This window comes from Phacochoerus africanus, chromosome 1 (assembly GCF_016906955.1).
Source record: "Phacochoerus africanus isolate WHEZ1 chromosome 1, ROS_Pafr_v1, whole genome shotgun sequence".
In the NCBI taxonomy this organism is placed as follows: Eukaryota; Metazoa; Chordata; class Mammalia; order Artiodactyla; family Suidae; genus Phacochoerus; species Phacochoerus africanus.
This window is the reverse complement of record NC_062544.1, coordinates 248,581,727-248,603,194: the sequence shown is the minus strand read 5'-3', so window position 1 is coordinate 248,603,194 and position 21,468 is coordinate 248,581,727. Positions and strand designations below refer to the sequence as shown.

The 21,468-nt window shown below is 36.8% G+C and overlaps 1 protein-coding gene and 1 long non-coding RNA gene across 7 annotated transcripts in view; one reads left to right on the top strand and one right to left on the bottom strand.

Moving 5' to 3' along the window:
• Nucleotides 1-20,736, bottom strand: part of LOC125134813 (uncharacterized) — a 50,379-nt gene extending 29,643 nt beyond the window's left edge. For 3 of the 6 annotated variants that reach the window (XR_007136833.1, XR_007136814.1, XR_007136829.1), the window contains exons 1-6: nucleotides 20,629-20,736; nucleotides 17,251-17,344; nucleotides 15,249-15,319; nucleotides 14,506-14,535; nucleotides 9,640-9,759; nucleotides 5,635-5,668 (exon numbers count right to left, since the gene is read on the bottom strand). This is a non-coding gene — a long non-coding RNA (uncharacterized LOC125134813). The remainder of the gene's footprint in view (nucleotides 1-5,634; nucleotides 5,669-9,639; nucleotides 9,760-14,505; nucleotides 14,536-15,248; nucleotides 15,320-17,250; nucleotides 17,345-20,628) is intronic. The other 3 variants (XR_007136825.1, XR_007136832.1, XR_007136820.1) reach the window with 2 other exon arrangements.
• An 11-nt stretch (nucleotides 20,737-20,747) lies between these two features.
• Nucleotides 20,748-21,468, top strand: part of CHMP2B (charged multivesicular body protein 2B) — a 36,269-nt gene continuing 35,548 nt past the window's right edge. The window contains exon 1 of the mRNA XM_047794373.1: nucleotides 20,748-21,015. Coding sequence (XP_047650329.1) covers nucleotides 20,982-21,015 — 34 coding nt within the window. The 5' untranslated portion in view covers nucleotides 20,748-20,981. The remainder of the gene's footprint in view (nucleotides 21,016-21,468) is intronic.

Genomic DNA, 21,468 nt, shown 5'->3' with positions numbered 1-21,468 from the left:
GCAACGTTTATTGGTGTTCACACAAAGTTATGGTTTCTAATTTAAACTGCACCACCATAAAGTGCTTACTACTATAATTATATTCTTTTCCAATTCCTTGACACACTTGTAAATGTTTACTATACTCTTCAAATCCCCAAACATATCATGTACTATTAAAAGAGATGAGTATCAGTCAAAAATTCCATAACTTCTCTACAATGCTCAGTTATCTATGTATAATGCCACACATTTTTTATCATTTTCTTCTATGAGTTCAGATATTTTCTGTTTGCAGAGAGTAAACCTTTGACCCATGAACTGGAAATTTCATTCTTTCCTTCTCTGAGTTCTCATTACTTGAATTCTCTTTTTCTTTTGCATTATTGAAACTCTGTCTTTCTTAACTAATTAAAATAATTCAAGTCTCCATCAGTCCAGAACCAACTCTATAGACGCACCCCTATGTTCATTAGCAGCACTATTCACAATAGCCAAGACATAGAAACAACCTAAATGCCCACTGACAGATGAATGGATTAAGAAGATGTGGTACATATATACAGTGGAATACTACTAAGCCATTAAAAAGAATGAAATAATGCCATTTGCAACAACATGAATACAACTAGAGACTCTCATACTAAGTGAAGTTTAAGTCAGAAAGGGAAAGACAAAAATACATGATATCGCTTATAAGTGTAATCTAAAATATGGCACAAATGAACCTATCTACAAAATAGAAACAGACTCACAGACATAGAGAACAGACTTGTGGTTGCCAAGGGGGAGGGCAGAGGGAGTGGAATGGGTGAGGAGTTTGGGGTTACTAAATTCAAGCTATTACATTTAGAAAGGATAAACAATGAAGTCTTACTGCACAGCACAGGGAACTATATCCAGTCTCTTGGGATAGTCTATGATGGAAGATAATATAAGAGAGGTATATAGGTATATATGTAAGATGGAGTCACTTCGCTATACAGAAGAAATTGGTACAACACTATAAATCAACTATACTTTAATAGAAAAAAATTTTAAAAAACCAAGACAAAACCAACTGTGACTCTCATCCCCACTCCCACCTCCCCAAAAAAAAGAAGGAAAGAAAAAAACTTGCCTCAATATTCCTACATTCTGAGTTCTCGTCGTGGCTCAGAATTCCCATCGTGTCTCAGAGGTTAACAAACGCAACTAATATCCACGAGGCACAGGTTCAATCCCTGACCTCACTCAGTGGGTTAAGGATCCAGTGTTGCTGCGAGCTGTGGTGTAGGTTGCACACATAGCTTGGATCCCACATTGCTGTGGCTGTGGTGAGGCTGGCACCTACAGCTCCAGTTCAACCCTTAGCCTAGGAACCTCCATATGCCGTGGGTGTGGGCCTAAAAAAAAAAAAAAAAAAAGACAAAAAAAATATTACTACATCCGCTAGTTACTGACTTATCTACCTCTTCCTTTTGTGGTCAAATGTCTTGAAAGAATACCTTGTATTTACTTTTACAAATATCCTAAATTTCTATTTACTCTTTGTCAATGGTATATGGAGTAATATACACCTGACTTTTGCCTTATAAAAGGCTATGGAAAGTTAAATGTCCTTGGGAAAGTTATATAACTTTTCTAAGTCTATAAAATTTTAATATCTACTGTGAAGATTTGGTAGGGGAGTTACATGTTACAATTTTACATAATACTTGCACAGTGCCTGGCACTAAGTGCTCCATAAATATTATCTATCTTTTTTTTTCTTATTCTTTTGTAGTCTTACTATTTCTACTACTGTTCTTCACCTCACTATAATCCACTTCTGCTCATGACCTCATCCCCAAGTATCCTATAGAACTGCTCTTGCTAGACTCACAGATGAACTCCTAATTGTCAGATCCAATGGACTGTTTTAAAAGCTTAATCCTGTCTGAATATCAATGTTTGATACTGTTAGATGCTCTTGTCACTTGAAACAATTTCCTTACTTGATGGTTACAATATCTGTCTCTCTTAGGTCTTCTCTCTGCTATTCCTTCATGGGCTCCTTTATTGACTTGTCCTTAATGAGTCCTTAAATGTGGAGTCTCATCATAGTTCCATCCTTGATTCCATTTTCTTCATGTTCTTGCATATTCCTTAAGAGAGTTCACTTCAACAAGGCTAATGACTCTTGCTCTACATCTTCCCTGAGCTTTGGATTATATTTCCTCTTGTATACTGGAGGGCTTCCCACAGACGTCTCATAAATGTAGCAATCATGATATCTAGAGTGGAACTCATGTGCATTCCCCTTAAATAATCCTCCTCCTGCAAACTTTAATTGTATCTCCCAGTCTTCAAGTCTAATTTTGGTCCTATCAAATATTCAATTGAAATACTCAATTCATTTTTTTTAATCTAGTGGCTGTGTACTCAAGTTTATCTGCCACAAAGTTGCCTTGTCAAAAATAAAAAATTAGCACATCATGAATATACTTAATATTACAGAACTGTACACTGAAAATGGTTAAAATGGAAAATTTTATGTCATGTATATTTTTACCACAATAAAAAGAAATTCAAAAATCAAACACAAAAATGCAGAGAAAAAACTAAGTGATCCCCATTACAACACTGTCCTCATCACTGCAAACAAGGTACTTCAAAATCTGGCTCCAATTTACCCTCCTCATTTCCTCCAATAGTGACATTTCTGTCACTCTGATTTTCACTCTATTTGCTGAATATTCTAGGACACTTTATCACTTTGCATATATTGTTTCTTTGCAGATATTGTTCTCTCTGCTCAAAATGTTTCTTTGTTTAATAAACACTTATTCATGATTTAATCCCTAATCTTTCTTCTATTAAGTTTTCTTAGACTCTCCTGGGTAGAGCCAGTGACTTCTTCATAGTTATCCAATATTAGTGCTTTTATATCTACCTTTAGTACAGTGCTTACCACCTTATAATTTACTTCTGCTTTTTCCTTCAACTAGACTATGAATATATTAATTCCAAGACTATAGCTCATTAGCCTTTTTCCCCCTAGTTTTTAGTGGAATTCCTAGAAAAAAAAATTGCTTTTTTTTTTTTTTTTTCAAATATATGAGTGAGAATATATAGGGAAAAAAGTGACATATAACACTATAAAAATTCCCAGATTGGTACTTTAAGATTCCATCATTTCTCAGAAGTACTGTTGTTTATGTGCAATTGAGAAGGAAAAAAAAAATCTGCCAATTAAACTATAACATGCTTTCCTTAAATTTACATACTTTTTATTTCATACTTTATTTTTTCCTTTTTTGGGCCATACCTGTGGCATATGGAAATTCCCAGGCTAGGGGTTGAATCAGTGCTGTAACTGCAGGCCTTTGCCACAGCACCACTGGATCCATGACGCATCTGCAACCTATACCACAGCAGGTGACAACATGGAATCCTTAACCTAACACTGAGTTAGGCCAGAGATTGAACCCACATCCACATGGATACTAGTTGGGTTCATAACCCGCTGAGCTCAATGGGAACTCCATTATTTTACACTTTTTGAAAGAGCTTTTAGACTTATTTAGACATAAATAATTTTAATATAATTTTATGCATATGTTTAAAAAAATATAAGCAGACTATATCATTTTGGGAAGGATGCCTAATTTTCTAAATCCCAATTTCAACAGGTATGGAATTCCTAAAGTAAATTCCTGTTTACTTTCAGAGCCTACTTTTTTAAATCTCTTTTTGACTCATTCATCAATGGGCAAGTTTTCATGTTAATTATCATCTTCTGTCCTAGCAAATGTGTTTTTGATGCACAGTTATTTCTTATATCTTCACTATTTTCTTTAAGATTTTCATCTAGACTATTGACTCCTATTTGGCAGGTTTTGATTTCTGAAACATTTCATTAATTTTACTAGTAGATGTTAATAGTTTTCTTTCAGCAATAAGTCTTCATGCCCTTCTTTAAATGGCCCTTCACTGGTTGACTGAAAATCACAAGGTTGCAGTTGTATACCCATACTGGCAGCAGTAACGACTAAGTCATTATAGTTTTTGCTAAGTTTATTTTTAAACAAGTCCAATGCATGTCCACTAGCTAAAATCAAGAAGTAAAATATTGGTACTCATTAGGAAAGATTCCTAGGTATCTCTTCCAGAAGACATATATCTGGTCTAATAGCTCAGTCATTTTCCAACCATCTCTGTGTGTGCATGTATCCATGTATGTGCATGCAAATATAGAGTAACATTTCTGAGGAGATATTTTCCAGAAATATTTTGAGGTTAAAATTGAGCATGGAGAAACTATTTGGTCATTGGCAATTATGCACAGCTTCACGGTGATAGATTGCCTTTCTTCATTCATGCTCATGATCTTCATCTTCGTAGTGCTTTGGTATTGACAGTCTAATTTAGGGGGTACGTCAAAGAGCTAAAGGATTCATCAGCTTATCCTATTTGACTAAATTTATATTCAGTTTTCTTCAACTGAATCACTTGTTGCTGGAAGTGCAAGTGCTACTATTCAATTAGCTGAAATTTCTGGCAAATGGATGTCAAACAATTTTAAAATAATTCTGTGTTACAACTTCATTGGTCACATCAATTTCTCATTGATTTGAAAGTTCATTCATCTATTCTGAGGTATATGGGGATTTCTCTTTCCTTCAGTTACATTGCCTGGTGTGTGATTGCCAATCTTTTTACAAACATCTCAGTTATTATATATATATATATATCTTATATTCCTGGATCTCATTAATGCATTTGATTGTTCTTTGCAAGAAATTAGAGAATTGTATTCATTCCTACTCTGATGAATATTTCCTTCATTAATATCAAATTCATGTCCCACTGCTCTGTTGCCATGCCTTTCTAAGTATAAAATAACTTATTGTTTCCTTGCTGAATCACAGAGTAATCATTTTGATGACATTTTCAGCAATGCACATAACTCAATTTAAGTGACAATATGAATAGCTGTGATAGAGTTCCCATATGTGCCAGAAATAGCAATTTCATTAAGACTTAGCTAGCACTGATTTTAAGTTGCCATAAATTGTTAGAATGTTAAAAAAAAATATGCCTTAAAAAAAAATATTGTTGATTCCTAAGGAATTTAATATAGTGACCCTCCCAAAACTTCTCTATTTTCTCCCCACCCACAATTCCACCTATTTACTTCTTTTTCCAAAGAGGACTTTACTTTCCACATCACTTAGAGAATCAAGATATTATAAACAAGATATTTATGTGCTCACTTGTCCACTTTTCCATAGAGGACATCCAAGCTCTTTTCTTCCCCCCCCCCCCAAATCTCAGAGGCAAAGATACTCCTTTTCCTTTCTAAAGATAAGCTTTCCTTTGTGCTTTGCCTGGCAAATCTATGACACAGATAAATATCACAGATGATTGTGATATAGGTAGTCTTTAGCCCAGTTTGATAAACAATGGTGCCACCATCTTTCATCTCTGTCTCTACTAGAAGCTCTCATGTTGCTATAAATACACTCATGGGGGAAGAGAGTTTCCTATTCTTTCTCTGCACTTCCTTCCTTTAAAGTCATCAATATTAGCAGAGAGCTGTTTACCGTTTAGATATTTCACTCAAAAGAATTCAGATGCTCAAAACCATTTCAAACTCAGGACAGGATGAAACGCCAAAACAATATTAGTTACCTTGACAGCAAAGTACACTGTTGACCTTGGTCCTCTGAGGGTGAGGAGAATGAAAAGGATTAAAAAAGGTAAAAGTTATTAATGATTTTTTGTAAAGTAAGTGTATTTGTTAATGCCCATTCAAAGCTGATAGGGCACAGACTACAAATAATCCTATGCAAAACATGAAGGTATTTCTCACATTTTTCCTTAAGCATGCTCAGGCCCACTAATTAAAAGAGTTTTCCTGGACCTACACACACACATCCCATCAGATGTCCTAAGGTTATATTTTAAGTATCTTGAACACAAGCTACCTCCTTTTATTTAACTCTCAAAATTTTGAAGTGTATTCATTACTCGATGATTCCACTTTTTTTTTTCCCACCATCATTTGTTCTTTATCTCAAAATATTCTGACCTTCTACCCTACACTACATTTCTGAAGGTCACTAGTGACAATCACAAAATCAAATGGCCTTTTTCTCTGCCCTATACTTTTCATCTACTGAACATGACTTTCACAGTTTTGACTACCTATCATTGAAATTCTCTTTCCTTCTGACTTTCCTAGAACTAAACCAGGGCTCCTCAACTTATTTGTGTCATTTACTTCATTTTTCTTTAATGGAGCTCAAATTTACAAAAGTAAGAATCTGAGAGATTGGTTGGAAAAAAAAAAGTATGTTGAGGCAAAATCTTCACAGAAAGTCATACAAAGAAAGGAATTGGAAACATACAACTTCTAACTCCACATTCCAAAACTCTGATTTTCTTCAGTGGAGGGGGAAAAGTTAAGACTTTAAAGTTGTTTATCAGGCAGCAGAGATAGGAAATGTTCTTTCGAGAATGAAAAAAGTGAGCATGTTATCTTTCTACCATATACCAAAGAATGCTAACTTGCTTTTAATAACTTTTAATAGCAACACATGTAGTAACATGCTTTTAGAAGTCAACACCAGGGGTGAGTCTTTGGTTCACAGTGATTTTTTCTATACCTAGGAATATCCCACTAAAAAGCTAAAACGGGTGCTTAAAATGGGCCATAGGTACACTATAACATTTCTATTCTGAGTGTATCTGAATGTCTGGCCTAATTTGGGAATATAGATTTGGTAATCTTGGAATTCAGAATTTAAAAATGAGAAACACAAAGGCTTGCTGGGCATTTTGCCTGTGTCATGTTAACAAATGCCAATATCTGGAGTAAAAAGGCATTTCTTCAAATCCTAACAGTTGCTATACTCCTTGTTCTGCAACTAAGGTATACTGTTCAATCTTTCAATTAAAGGTGTAATTCATTATTAAATATTGCATAGACTTACAGTGAGAATATACCATTAGCTGATCCCTCATGTAAGAGATAACAAAACACTGTAGGATTGGTCTGTGTTTTTCTCTTTTTGTTATCCCTCACAGAATTTGGAATAAAGTCCCAGAGTCCAAATCATATGTATTTTGTAGATAAAATTGAGCTGTATAAAAATGTTGGTAAGTAAACATTGTTAGAATATGTTGTTGTCAGGTTAAATGTGCTTCTCAGAGTTTTATTAGAAAGTTCAGCCCAGGAGATTCCATAATGGCGCAGCAGAAACAAATCCGACTGGAAACCAAGGGGTTGCGGGTTCAATCCCTGGCCTCGCTCAGTGGGTTAAGGATCCTGTGTTGCCCTGAGCTGTGGTGTAGGTCGCAGCGCAGCTCAGATCTGGCATCTGGCGTTGCTGTGGCTGCTGTGTAGGCCAGCAGCTGTAGCTCTGATTAGATCCCTAGCCTGGGTATGTCCACATGCCACGGGTGTGGCCCTGAAAAGACAGAAGAAAGAAAAAGAAAGAAAGAAAGAAAGAAAGAAAGTAAGTTAGTTCAACCCACTTACTTTCTATCTCTTAACCATTTGTTTTCCTTATCATCTGGGCTCTAAGAATGGTTGTTTATTCAGAGTTACTTTCTGTTCTTTACAACACACCTGTGAGTTAGCAAAATATGATTATTCACACTGTACAGATGGTGGGACTAAGGTATAATGCCATCTAAAACCTGAATAGCAGAGTTGGAACCAGAATTTATGATTCCCCAAACCTCCTATAGAGTAGGATTTCCTGTGATACCCTTGCTCTCTCTTTAATGTTCGTGAACAAAAGGCTGCACATAATTGCAATCTTTAATCAAAATGCCAACTAGTTTTTCAGAATAGGTTTGGCTCTCTCACTAGAATCAAGAATATGTTATTTATTAAGATATAAATACTGGGTATTAGTAGTACCCGGAGATAAGTTTTAGCTAATTTTAGAAAACATTATCTTCTGTGTTAGGCATAAGTTTAGTTCCTTCCTCATTTGCTTTCTTCTTTAGAGCAGGTTTATTAAAACAAGCCGTAATCTCTGGTGGGGAAAATGTATTGTTGGAAATAGCATGAAGCTATGCATTTAACCCAATATGCCACATTTGGAAACCTTTCAGCTTAGTCACCCAGGGTAAATGATATTTTATGCCAATAAATACATGAAAATTTAGACTGAACTTATTTTACTACTGGTAAAAGAAAGGACATAGGGAGAAATATACTTTTGAATGATACATGATTGTTCTTATTTATAAAGTATCTATACATCAATAATAATAAAAAGTGTTGTTTCCCTCCAAAAACTAAGTATAGGAAGAAAAGATATTGACCTAATGTATGAATTTTTCCCATTCCTTTTCTGGGACCAATTTTGGAGTCACTAAATTAACTGAACATAGAGAATATTATTAGACTTGATTTTCAATAATACAGAAATCAAAATATATCTTTGCTCTATTTATCACCTATATAATATCCAAATGAAGATTCTTAAAGGGTTTTCAAGTTTAGTTTACCATCCATGTGGCTCAGACTTTTTTTTGTCAGTTAATGAAGCGCAGGGGCCTAACCTAATTCATATGATTCCCATCTGTCATCGCTGCAACAGTGATGAAGCTCAAAGTGAAATTCCATTCTTCATTTAATTCCTATAGCTTGATATTAGTCAGGTAATCAAGCACAACTCCTGGGGTCTTGTGTTTTCAGATGAGGACACTAGGTCAAGTGACTGGCCCTGGGTCACACAGCAAGACATCATAAGAGCAAGGAAAAGATCCAGCAACCTTGGACTTTCTCAGATGTTATCATGACCAGTGAACCATACTACCTTCTCAGGTAATTGCCTTCTCTGATATCAAATGGGTCACATTTTATTACCTCTTTTTTTCTTTTTCAACAGAATCCCATTTTTTTTTCTTTCTTCTTTCTCTTCTTTTAAACAGGCATTAAGAAATGCTATTCTCTGCTTAGTGTTTCTGGTAATTATCTTCAAGGAAACCAGAATACAAATTTAAAGTACTCATTAACATGCTGATTAGAAATTTCTCACAAAGACTCAAAAGGCTGGAAGAGACCCCCAGAGATCATCTGATGCAGCCCCTGACTTCAGGCATGTTTCACCTAAACTGTTTCCAGCAGATGGAAAACTGTATTTATGACCCCAAGGAGAGAGTCCCCAACCTCCCTTGGTAACACCACCCTGTGCTTAGTTCTGCTTTATTATCTAATGGGTTATATGCAAAATGTAGAAAGAGAAAATGCCCCCTCTTGTAATGTCAGACATTATTAAGATGACTAAGATTAACCACAATTTGTATTGGTATTCATATAACCTCTCTGACCAACATTTCTGACTTGATTTTGGAAAAGTCTTCCTTATCATTAGGCATTTTCTTGATATAAAACTTATTGTAATTTATTTTTCAATTTTAAACAATATTCTGGAAGATACCAAATCTTCAGAATTTTAATTGAGGTGAAATGTCTGCATTTTTTAAAAAAGGCCATTTCCTTCTGCATAGCAGAATGTGTCCCTCAGAAATGCTGATATTTTTTTCTCTCAATCTCTATTTCACCACCCTAACGTGAATAAATTTAGACTGGGTGTGAAGGGGATATAACACTTAAGAACTGCTTCAAATGGCTTAAAAATTGAATGATGAGCTTGTACATGTGTACATCCCTACCTGGTCATGGGAATTGCTTTCTTCACTTTCTAGGTCCTTTAGCAGTTTGTGGATAGGGCTTCAAAAAAAAACCCCATCTCCACAATCCCAATCTCATTTCCGCATCATTCCTTTCAGGGTCTGAAACCGACAGATGAATGCATTAAGAAGATAATGATACATATATACAATGGAATATTATTCAGCCATAAAAGAGAATGAAATAATGCCATTTGCAGCAACCTGGATGGACACAGAGATTATCACACTGAGTGAAGTAAGCCAGATAGAAAAAAACAAAAACAAATATATGATATCACTTATATGTAGAATCTAAAATAAAATGATAAAAATGAAATTATATACAAAACAGGAATAGATTTACAGACATAGAAATCAAACTTAATGGTTACCAAAGAGTAAAGAGGGCTGAGGGATAAATTAGGAGGTTAGGATTAACATATATACACTGCCACACATAAAGTAGACAACCAACAAGACCTACTGTGTAACATAGGGAACTATACTTATTATTTTGTAATAACCTATAAAATATATATATATGTATATACACATATTTGTATAACTGAATCACTATGCTCTACACCTGAAACTAATACAACATGGTAAATGAACTATACTTCATTTTGTTAAAAAAAAAAAATTAAAAACACACAGATTGGAATTCCCGTCGCGGTACAGTGGTCAACAAATCCGACTAGGAGCCACGAGGTTGCAGGTTCGATCCCTGGCCTTGCTCAGTGGGTTAAGGATCCAGCATTGCCGTGAGCTGTGGTGTAGGTTGCAAACGTGGCTCAGATCCCGAGTTGCTGTGGCTCTGGCGTAGGCCGGCAGCTACAGCTCCGATTAGACCCCTAGCCTGGGATCCTCCATATGCCACGGGAAGTGGCCCTAGAAAAGGCAAAAAGACAAAAGTAAATTAAATAAATAAATAAATGAATAAATAAAAGGCATATATCTATAGAATAGGACAAGTATTGACTTGAGTCCTGGGTCATTGAGGCTTTTTGTTGTAGAACTTCCACTGACCAACAGTGAGCTTCAGCAATTCTTTGTTATGGACTCTGCTATCTATATGCAAAAAAAAGAGCTTGTAATAGATGACCTATAAGGTACAGTTCACCTCTAAAATTCTAGCATAAGTGAATGAACAAATGAAGAAATACACGACAATAAATTATTGAGCATTTTGATCTAGTTCTATACAGTTTGCCTTTCTTACAATAAAATTCAGTGGTATTATGCAAAGGCGTATTTTTGAAATATATTTAAATTATAAGCTAAATACTGAGTGAATATTGACTGATATAACAAATGTTCACTGAAAGCTTATTTGCCAGACATGTGGGGGATAAAAGAAAAAGGCAGTCCATCATTTAAACATCTAAATATGTTGATTGTCAACACTATGAATGCAGCTTGAGCCCCAAATTAAACACCAATTTAAAAAAACTTGATTCAATACAAATGCACCTTATCCATAAGGCAGAATTTGGAACAAAGTATTAAGCCAAGTCTGTTTGAATGAAAACTTCCATGTCAGGATTCATCCAAATGTCTTTTAGTCCCTTTCCTAGAAATCTGCTAGAGCTGATGTGAGAAAGCATTAAGAATATTCCTGCTGGAATTCCCACTGAGGTTCAGTAGGTTAAGAACCTGGCATAGTATCCATGAGAATGCAGGTACAATCCCTGGCCTTGCTCAGTGGGTTGCCACAAGCTGTGGTATAGGTTGCAGATGCAGCTCGGAGCCGGTATTGCTGTGGCTGTGGTGTAGGCAGGCAGCTGCAGCTCTGATTCAACACCTAGCCTGGGAACTTCCATATGCTGCAAGTGCGGCCCTAAAAAGGAAAAAGAAAAAAAGAACACTCCTGACAAATGAAAGTTAGCTAAGTTAACATTTTGAACACATCTAACCATGATGCACAACAGCAGAAAAGAGTAGTCTATCATATCAGTGAGGTCGACAGTACTGTTTAGAACCAAATGAGAGGAATTAGATAGCATTGGGGAAATGATCTACAACTGGAATAGCCCAAAGAATGTTGACGCAGGACTGACGATTCATACTTTTTATAAAAACTTAGTCTCACCTCTGGTAGATGGAATGCTATCCCTAAAGATGTTCACATCCTAATGCCTGGAACCTACAAATATGTTATGTTACATGGCAAAGGAATTTACAGATAGAATTCAGGTAGCTAATCAGCTGACTTGAAAATAAGGAGATTATCCTGGAATATCTGAGTGGGCCCAATGTAACAACTTACTACACGTGGAAGGAGGTTGGAACAGTCAGAGAGACAGATTTGAAGATGCTGCCTTGCAGGCTTTGACGATGGAAGAAGAAGCAATGAGCCAAAGAATTCAGGCAGCCACTAGTAGAAACACATTCCTGATGAAACCCTGATTTTAGTCCATTAAGACCCAATTTCAGACTCCTGACTTCCGTAACTGAAAAATAATTCATTTGAGTTGTTTTCAGTCATTAAGTCTGTGGTAAGTAACTGCAGTAATAGGAAACTCATACAATATCCTTCTGGTAGTAAAACCAAGGGTAGACATCCAAGAGAAAAGTTGGGAGTAATCTACTTCTGAACAGCTTCTTTTATAGATCAATATCCTGTTCCAACTAATCTAAAAATTGTAGTTGAGACTTTCCACATCTCCAAAGGCAGTAGCTGTTGTCATAAAAACGGTTTTAACCAATTAAGTCTGTTACCATGTGACAAATCAGTTTGTTATTCTTAACTACCAATTTAACCCTCTTAATACAAGTTGCTCTGCTTGTGGGATTGGCTGTCATCTTGTAAAATAGATTATTCTTAACTTGGCAGAAAACATATTTTAATACCTTTTTTTTTCTTTTTAGGGCCTCACCTGTGGCATATAGAAGTTCCCAGGCTAGGGGTCGAATCAGCTGCAGCTCCCAGCCTATGCCACAGCCATAGCCACGCTGAATCCCAGCCACATCTGCCACCTACACTGCAGCTTGTGGCACTATCGGATCCTTAGCCCACTGAGTGAGGCCAGGGATCAAACTCTCATCCTCAAGGACACTATGTCAGATTCCTAACCCACTGAGCCACAATGGGCACTCCCTTCTTTATACCTATTTATTCCATACACAAAATAAATCACCATCAAATATGATGATTGATTGTGTTATCCTAAGGACCTTGTAAAAACTTAGTCTCAGGTAGAGAGACTAATCCCACAACTGGGTCTACATACATATTAACAACATTTCAACAAACTGAATGCCCAGGCCCAGGTCCTTTTTTTATGACTGATTATCTTAAAAATTTTATAATAAAAAATAACATTGTGTTTAATTTTTTAATTACATGTTTTGAAAACTGAATTGTAATTCTTGCAAATAAAGCAGAAATAAGGAGAGGAGATAAGCAATTCTCATATTAAACTGTGAAAATGTAATACCGCATTCCTCCAGAGTCTGAACATTACATAATTCAGATATTACTTATCACTGCTATTGTGTTTATCAGTAAGTTCAGGTTGATGATTCCTAAATTTCTTTGCATCAATAATATTGAAAATTATTTTCACAACTGTTTTTTTTTGTCTACTCTTAGGCACCTTTGAGCTTCTGAGTCACGTCCTTGCATGTAAGAGAAACATATTTAAGAGGAAAACTTTATAAAAACAATGAAGATATATTTCTAAACACAATATATTAATTATAGCCCAACTATCTGAAAGATTACCAAATTTCAAATTTACAGTCATAAATTAATTTTGTTAATGCTCCAATGGCCATATATTATGACTTATCATTTAATTCTTGATGTACCTCTAATAATATTAATAGACTTTTAACTTCTTTAGAATAAAATCCATGTCAAGTTCATTTTTAGATCCCTCATAGTTACTAACTAGCACTAAATATTTCATACCATAGGCGCTCTTTAAGTGTTTGTTACATGACTGAGTAAAGCAATGACAAGAAGGCCACTTAAATGTAGCTTGAAATAAGTATTTCTATCAAAGGCCAGATTATGTGTATAGAAAATGTAATGCCATTATTTTAGTAAATTATTCATACTTACTAATTTACCAAGATCCAGAACCTCTCTTAATTTCTATTCATTTGAAAAAGAAAGTGAGATAGCTATTAAGGTTTATTTTATTGAAGAACCAAATCCATTACCCCTATGTTGAAGTTCATTTCTATTTTGTATGGTAGTAGTTCTATACTCTAGAGTCCTTATTGGATTGAAGAGCAAATATATACATATGCTGTGTTGTGCCAGGGGGCAGAAATTCTGTCTTGATTTACTCATGTGCAACTCCTATTAACACTGTGAGGAATTCAGGGCAAAGTTTAGTTTATTTTTCAAAAAGGATCATGTTGCTACATATTCCAAATAACATATGAACTCTTTTCCACTATAAAACCAATGATGTGCAACCATACACATTTAGGATACTCATTTAGCTTTTCACTGACTAAATGTCTGACTAGTCTGACTCATTCTTTATTGCAGATATTTTTAAAAGCAAGATTTGACAAAGAGAAAAAAGATGAATTTCTGGAACTATAAAATCATGGGGGCAGAAACTATAGCAAAAAAATCAGTCTTTTAATGCCAAAACTTGGTGAACACGGTAAAACATGGGAAAATACTGCATGCATTAATTGATGTGAAATGGACAAAAATTATTCCCATGTAGTGAGATAATCTCATTTGAGTGTTGTCCTGATAGATAGATAGAACAAGCACTGCCAAATCTGCTCTGAATTTGGAGAAGCTGAGAGAGAGGGATTTACATGTACATTATAAGCCCTGACAAGAGATGGGAACTAGAAAGAGAAGGTACAACAGGAGATCCTACTCTTGCTTACCTTTCTCCTGAAATCAAACCTTGTGTTCACCTGTGAGCAAATAGGGAAGTGGGAACATTAGACAGTCCATACTCTTCATAGTCTTGCTCCCTGAGCACATATGACCTATTTAGTCACAGTCACATGGTAACTGACAAACAGAGCTGACATCATTGACAATGAAGCATAAACACACCAAAGGAGTCTGTCCCCACATGTTGACTCAGCACCCTGTTAGCTATACAACTTTGAAGGGCTTTTAAATGTCTCTCTTGTTTATGTCTTTTAAGAAACAAGAGAATTTAGACTTTGCCAATGACTCTTTCTATCCTAAGTTTCTATTTCTCTAAAATTTTTAATGCTATATAAGTTGACATGCTATTCCTAATTTTGTTTATAGAGTCATATTTTATACTATAGTATTATTAAATGTAAGGCAGAATATAGGGGGTAAGTTAGTGAAATAGCAAAACAGCTTATAGTCTGTCCAAATTTGAACCTAAGTGAAACCAGAAACAAAAAAAAAGGGATATCCACATTTATCTTTAGATTATTTTTGACTTGGAACCAAGCTCTCCAGACCTATGTTGGTTATGGGGATGGATCTGTTGGCTACTTTCAGATAGATTAAGACTTGAAACTGACTGTGTCAAGTCAACACAAAGGTACTAAATATATATATCATGTCATTTTGGAATTAAAATATGAAACATAGATAATAAAAGATGTTATTGTATTATTAAGTTTTGACTAAATATACTTACATTCCAGTAGGAAATGACTGAAGAGTATGGCAAGAGAGTCTCTCTGAACCTAAGGAGCTTAGGATCAGATGCTGGAGAGAAAAAAACAACACAAACAAACCTGTAATTAATCCTCTCAATACAATAAATACCAATGTTAGACACATATTCCCACAGTCAACTTATATAAATGACAAAATCAAGGACAAGAAAAACAGATTTTTTTTTCTAATTAAGGAGAAAGATATGGGCTAATGGGGGGGTAGAGTGGGGTGAGGTGGTTGATAGAGTGAAGGTAACCAGGATCTGAATCAAAAAACATAAATTGAAGATTTATATTTTCTCCATTACAGATGAGTGGATTTCAAAGTGAAGCGATTACTCTTGAGAAAACACAGAAAAGGTAAAAGCTAGGAAGAATAACATAGAGACCCAATATCCTACAGTGCTTAATGTGTATTAGGTTCTACTCTGTGCGTATATAGATTAGCTCATTTAATTCTTTCAACACTCATTTCCAAGTAGTACTAATATATCCTATTTTACATGGGATAAAATGAACATAGAGAGGTTCAATGACTTGCTCTATGTCTGATGCTATACAGAGGATGAGCTGGTTACAGACCTGGGCAGTCTATGTCCAAAGTTATCACTATCAACTATGATGCCATGATATATACCTTCAAGGGACAAAAGAATGGAAGAGGATTCCATTAAAATTATAACCTAAGTTATCAAAGGATTGAAAAATGGCAAATATACTGGTACTCAAAGAGGAAACTGTTATAAAATACTTTAGAAAACACTCTTAAATAGGTTGTTATGTTTATTAATATTCAGAAAAGAAATTGTTGATCTCATGGCGTGAATATTATTTCCACTTGAATGAATTATGCCAAATTCAACTCACCTCTTTTATCTTTCTGGTTGCTGTAACTGATTAAATGTGATACAACATAGGCATACTATACCTTGATCTTGGCAGAAAAGTTTTTCTGTCTTCTTAAAGATTACAGAAATCTTCAGAATGGTCTTTAAAATGAAAGTTAAATGAAACCTTGATGATTTTGTGTGAATAGATTCACAGTTTCAATGCCCCAAAAGTACTTATAAGTGAATCAATACAAAGATGTATGCATGTCCTCTCTAGTGATGCATAAAAACTTTTGTATTTAGGTTAAAATTGTCCATAATCAAGTATAGGATGGGAGAACTGAGTAAGAATTTATATTTTTTAAAAATATTAAAAGTTTTACTTGACTAAAAGTTTGACGCAATTCAAGGAATATGATAGTCAAAAATGGTAGTGAGATGGACTGGGAGTTTAGGATTAGTAGATGCAAACTATTGCATTTGGAGTTGATAAGCAATATGATCCTGCTGTATAGCACAGGGAACTATATCTAGCCACTTGTGATGGAACAGGATGGAGTAATATGAAAAAAAGAATGAATATATATATATATATATATATATATATATGTATGTATGTCTGGGTCACTTAGACTTAGCTGTACAGCATAAATATAACATTGTAAATAAACTATAATAGAAAAAATAAAAATATTACAAAAATAACTAAAAGTCAGATGGAATGTTCTAAAGGTAAAAAAAAAAAATGGTAATGAAATCAAAGAAGGTGCTATCAGAAATTCCATGTACAGAAGGCAGACAATAGACAGTATAATTTTAGGATCACATATAAACAATTATGTTCCATGTGAATGACAAAGGAAGTGAAATAATTAGGAGTTCAACCTGGATGGCAAAATTTGCACACTTAATGAATGAATAACAGAAGTTCAATCTGTAGAACAGATATGTGTGGGCGCACGAGTTCACACACATATATGTGGTCCAGACGTAAGTATTCAGGTTATGTTGCTTTCTGAGAAACAGAATAGCATGCCCTGATTTACATTTTAATAGGATCACTCTTATACTAAGACAAGAGAGGAGTGAGGTAAGGATGCAAGCAGACAAATAACAGGTGGTAATGATATAGAAGAAAAGTGAAAGTTACCTCAATTAAGATGATTCAAAGTGGTGAAATGCTATGTCTTTTTTGGTTTTACCATATCTTTAAAGGTGAAGCCAAGAAGATTTGATAGGATTATCTGTAGGGTATGAAAAATCATATTACACAATTTGGTCTGAGCAATATTTTATTTATAACAAAAATCCAAAATGTAAAGGAACCTTAGAAACCTTCCAGTCAAGCCTTTGATCATTTAAAGGAATTCTTTCTACAACAGCCTGCTCCTGCTTGAACACTTCTGTGACAAAAAACTCACATAGCACCTATCCTATTTTAGAAAAGCTCTGCTTTTAAAAGCTCTATTTCTTATATGGAGCATAATCCTATTTCTCTGTGATGGACAATTGCAATATTATGATTTATAATGAGGAATATATATATGTATATATATAGTGTCTTCATCCTCATTTCTGGTACAAAGCTCCTAAAACCCTTGGGAATTCTTAAATGATAAGAGCAATAAAGGTGTGTTGACATTCATAACAAATACCTTTCAAACACATCCGAGTTTATGTTAATGAGGTGACTTTTGGAAAGAATCTAAGGTTGGGGCTGGTTACCAGGGGAACCATGAGTTTAGAGGGGTGAAATTTTAGTCTCCTTCCTCCAAACTCTGGAGAGGGGAGAGGGGCTAGAGTTCAGTTACCACTGGTCAATGATTTAATGATGCATACCCATGGAACAAGCCTCCATAAAACTCCAAAAGATTAGGGTGTAGGGAGCTTCCAGCTTGGGTGAACCAGAACACATCCATGTGCCACTGTACTTGGGCCTCAAACCCCTGGGGACAGAAGGTCCTACATTCAAGACCTTGCCCTATATATATCTCTTCTTCTGGCTGTCGATTTGCATCCTTCAATATCCTTTGTAATAAACTGGTAGCCTAGTGAGTAAACTGGTTTCCTGAGTTTTGTGAGATAATCTAAGAAGTCACTTGAACCCAAGGTAGGGGTAATAGAAAACTCTGATTAACAGCTAGATGGTCAGAAGCACAAGTAACCACCTAGACTTGTTATTGGGACCCGAAGTGGGGACAGTCTTTTGGGACCAAGCCCTTATGCTGTGGATCTGACTCTGTCTCTCAGTAGACAGTGTCAGAACCCTAACCCTAACTGAGTTGAATTGTAGGACAGAGCTGGTGTTGGAGAAAAAAATCCCACAGGTTGGAACTGGTGTCAGAGAGTAACAAGTGAATGATAAAAGATGAAAAATCTGGTAGGGAGGTGGGTAAGAGAAAATGGTGGAGGAACTGTATTTGTTTCTTTATAGTTATATCCCTAGCATATAACATGGTTTATGTCATTAGATATATAATACTTTTCACTGAGCAATTTGGAAGACATGTATGGGGTCATAATGATGTGGCCATAAGATAGTAGTTCATTTTTTTTAAATGAGACTTAAAAAGAATAATATTAAAATGTTTTCTCTATCTGCTATGCTTATAAATGTGTCTGGATTCAGGGAGTTTGTATGTGATGATGATGGTTTTAAACTAATGAAAAATACCATTGCATTCTAGTTTATGGCTCCTTGGTGTCCTAAATCTCAGTTATATTTAAGTGCATATACCCTTCAATAAGAAGTGATCTACAAAAATGAACAGGTACAGTTTGGCCAAGAACTAAACAGAATGGATACACATCAGCCTGGTGCACATCAGCTGAATATCAGCCTGCTTCAAACTAGGGGAGAGTTAAGCTATTAGAGTGCTGAGTGTAAATACTAAGTATTTCTATTCTGTCTTTATTGTAATGAACAAGCCCTATCTTTAGCTCCTGCTGAGCACTTTTGAGGGTCTTCCATATGGTTGCTGCTAAGTATTTTGGCATTTTCCCAACTGTTACAATTGGGTCAGTGGGGGGGATTGTATAGGAGTAATAAAACAAGGGTGACTGCAGCAGGGAGGAGTACGATTACTAGACACATAACAGCTTATTGCCTCTCAGGCATTCAAGCACAGCTCAATGCCATTTGTTACAGTAGGCAGCCAGGGCAAACCTCCTTCTTGCCATACAGCTTACTGCAGGAAAGGCCAGGCCTTGGGTGCAAAGACTATCTTCTGCCTACATTTTTTTTCCCCATTTCCTTAGCTCTTCACCTTCTCACAATATCTCAAGTACTTTGAGAGGGAGTAAGACACTTATGCCTTGCATACCACTATGTCGTTCTGAGAAAAGTTTTCATGAACAGACTCTTAGCTAAACTGTAGCAGCAACAGCAGGATTATCAGCGGCCCTGAGGGCTTTGCTGTCCTATGGGGGGGGGGGGGGCAGTGAGAAATGGGTAAAGGAAGTCTGACTACCCCAAATACATAAAAACCCTTGAGACATGATTCATAAAGCCAGAGGTGACTAATAATATTGACACTGTTATTGAGAAGTTTTCCTATCAGAAACACATCTTTGGAAAAAAGGTACTATTATTTTCATCCTGTGGAAGGTAGCATTGCTTAAAGCATGACTAGTTTGGGAGAAAAAAGCTCAAAGCAAAATTAAGATTCTAAATAATAAAATAATATATTAAATAGAGATGTGCACACACAGAGAGAGACACAAATTCACAAAATGAACAATGAACTCAAGGTCTTGATCCAAAGACAGTATTTCCCATATTTATGCTTATACACAGGACTCTAAATAATTCATTATGCTTTTCCTTTTACATAATATAGGGCTTTTTTCCACAGTGAACACTAATATACAGCTATGTAACAGTCTAACAGGTTCCCAGTGTGGGCCATCAATTTTTTCTTGAGCAATTACTAGAAATTTAGATATTTAGATATTTAGATATTTAGATAAAACTATTTCTTTAATAGTTTTAGACATTTAAACTGGTATTCAAATCTGTGTAGATTTTTTTTCCTGTTTCTAGCCAAGAACGTTAGATAAAAAATGCCACATTAAGAAAGTTACTCCTCAAAACCTTTCACCCCTGCCACCCCCAAGCCTAGAAACTGAATCCCCTGGCCCTACACCCGGGGTCGAAGCGAGGGCCTCGGTCCTGCAAGACTGCGCGGTGGGCTTCGGGAGATCTCTAAGAGAGGGCAGAAAAGGGTGTGAACTCCTGAGACACACACTACCCGGGCACGGACCTCAGCATTTACCACCAGCCCCTACACTTAGGGAAGCCTTCATACTGACTGCAAGAGGGCCGGTCGTAAATCAACTGGTTCCAGAACTACCCACACTTATCTCAGCACCCTGGGAACCCCTAATTCCAGCTTCTCTCGGGGCTAGGAGAGTGCCAGGTAGGGCTCATCTCTGTCAGCATTCAGCAAAGGACCCGCACCTAAAAGCCCACCAACACCACCCGCGGTCGCCAGCTCGCTTGTACCAGGGCAAGCTTTGCGGAACTCACCCCTCCGCCACCCGGTAAAAGGGAGGAGTGGGCAGCGTCTGAAGTGAGGGCAGCAGCCGCGGCTTCAGGCACCGCAGTGCGCAGGCGCACGCGCAGACCGCGCAGGCGCCGCCTAGAAGTGACTTCTCCAAAAAGTGCTTTAGTTCGCGGTCACCTGAGCTCCGGCAACTCGGCTGCGGCAGGCTTGGTGGATACTCGCCCTCCGCGGGTTCTGTCTGGCTACCCCCCCTTCTTCTCTTGTTCATCGGCTCCGCCATCCCGAACATTCCAAAGGCCTGTCCGTTCTCTCCTGTCCTTTCCCAGTCGCGGGCCGGACCGGGCCGAGCCGGGCAGCACGGGAGCGGTTTCTGACCATGGCGTCCCTCTTCAAGAAGAAAACCGTGGATGGTGAGTTCCAGGCTGGCACGAAGAGGCCCAGCCCTGCGTTTTCATGGCGTATTTTGGGGGCTTCAGGCCGCGATTCTTGTTGCTGTTCCTGGGGGCGGGGCGGGATCTAGTGGCCCCACAGGTGACCGCCTTCATGCGTCACTTTTTTGCTTCCCTGTCTCTTCCGACTTGCCCCACCTCAAACTCACCTGAGCAGTCTGGTTTCTTCCTTCTGATAACACAGCTAACAACCCTGCCCCCCATCCCTCCCCAACCCACCCCCACCTCAGGTTTCTCCTTTAGCGGGATCCTGAGCCTTTCTTGGAGGCAGGATGCAGCTAGCTAGCCCTTCAGTGTCTTTAGACTTGGTGCTTCGATAAATTTCTTGTTGGTTCAGTGTGCTTGGTTTTCTCTTCCTTCAGTTTGGAACCGTACTATTTAAGGGCATCCAAACCCGAAACCGGTATTGAGGTG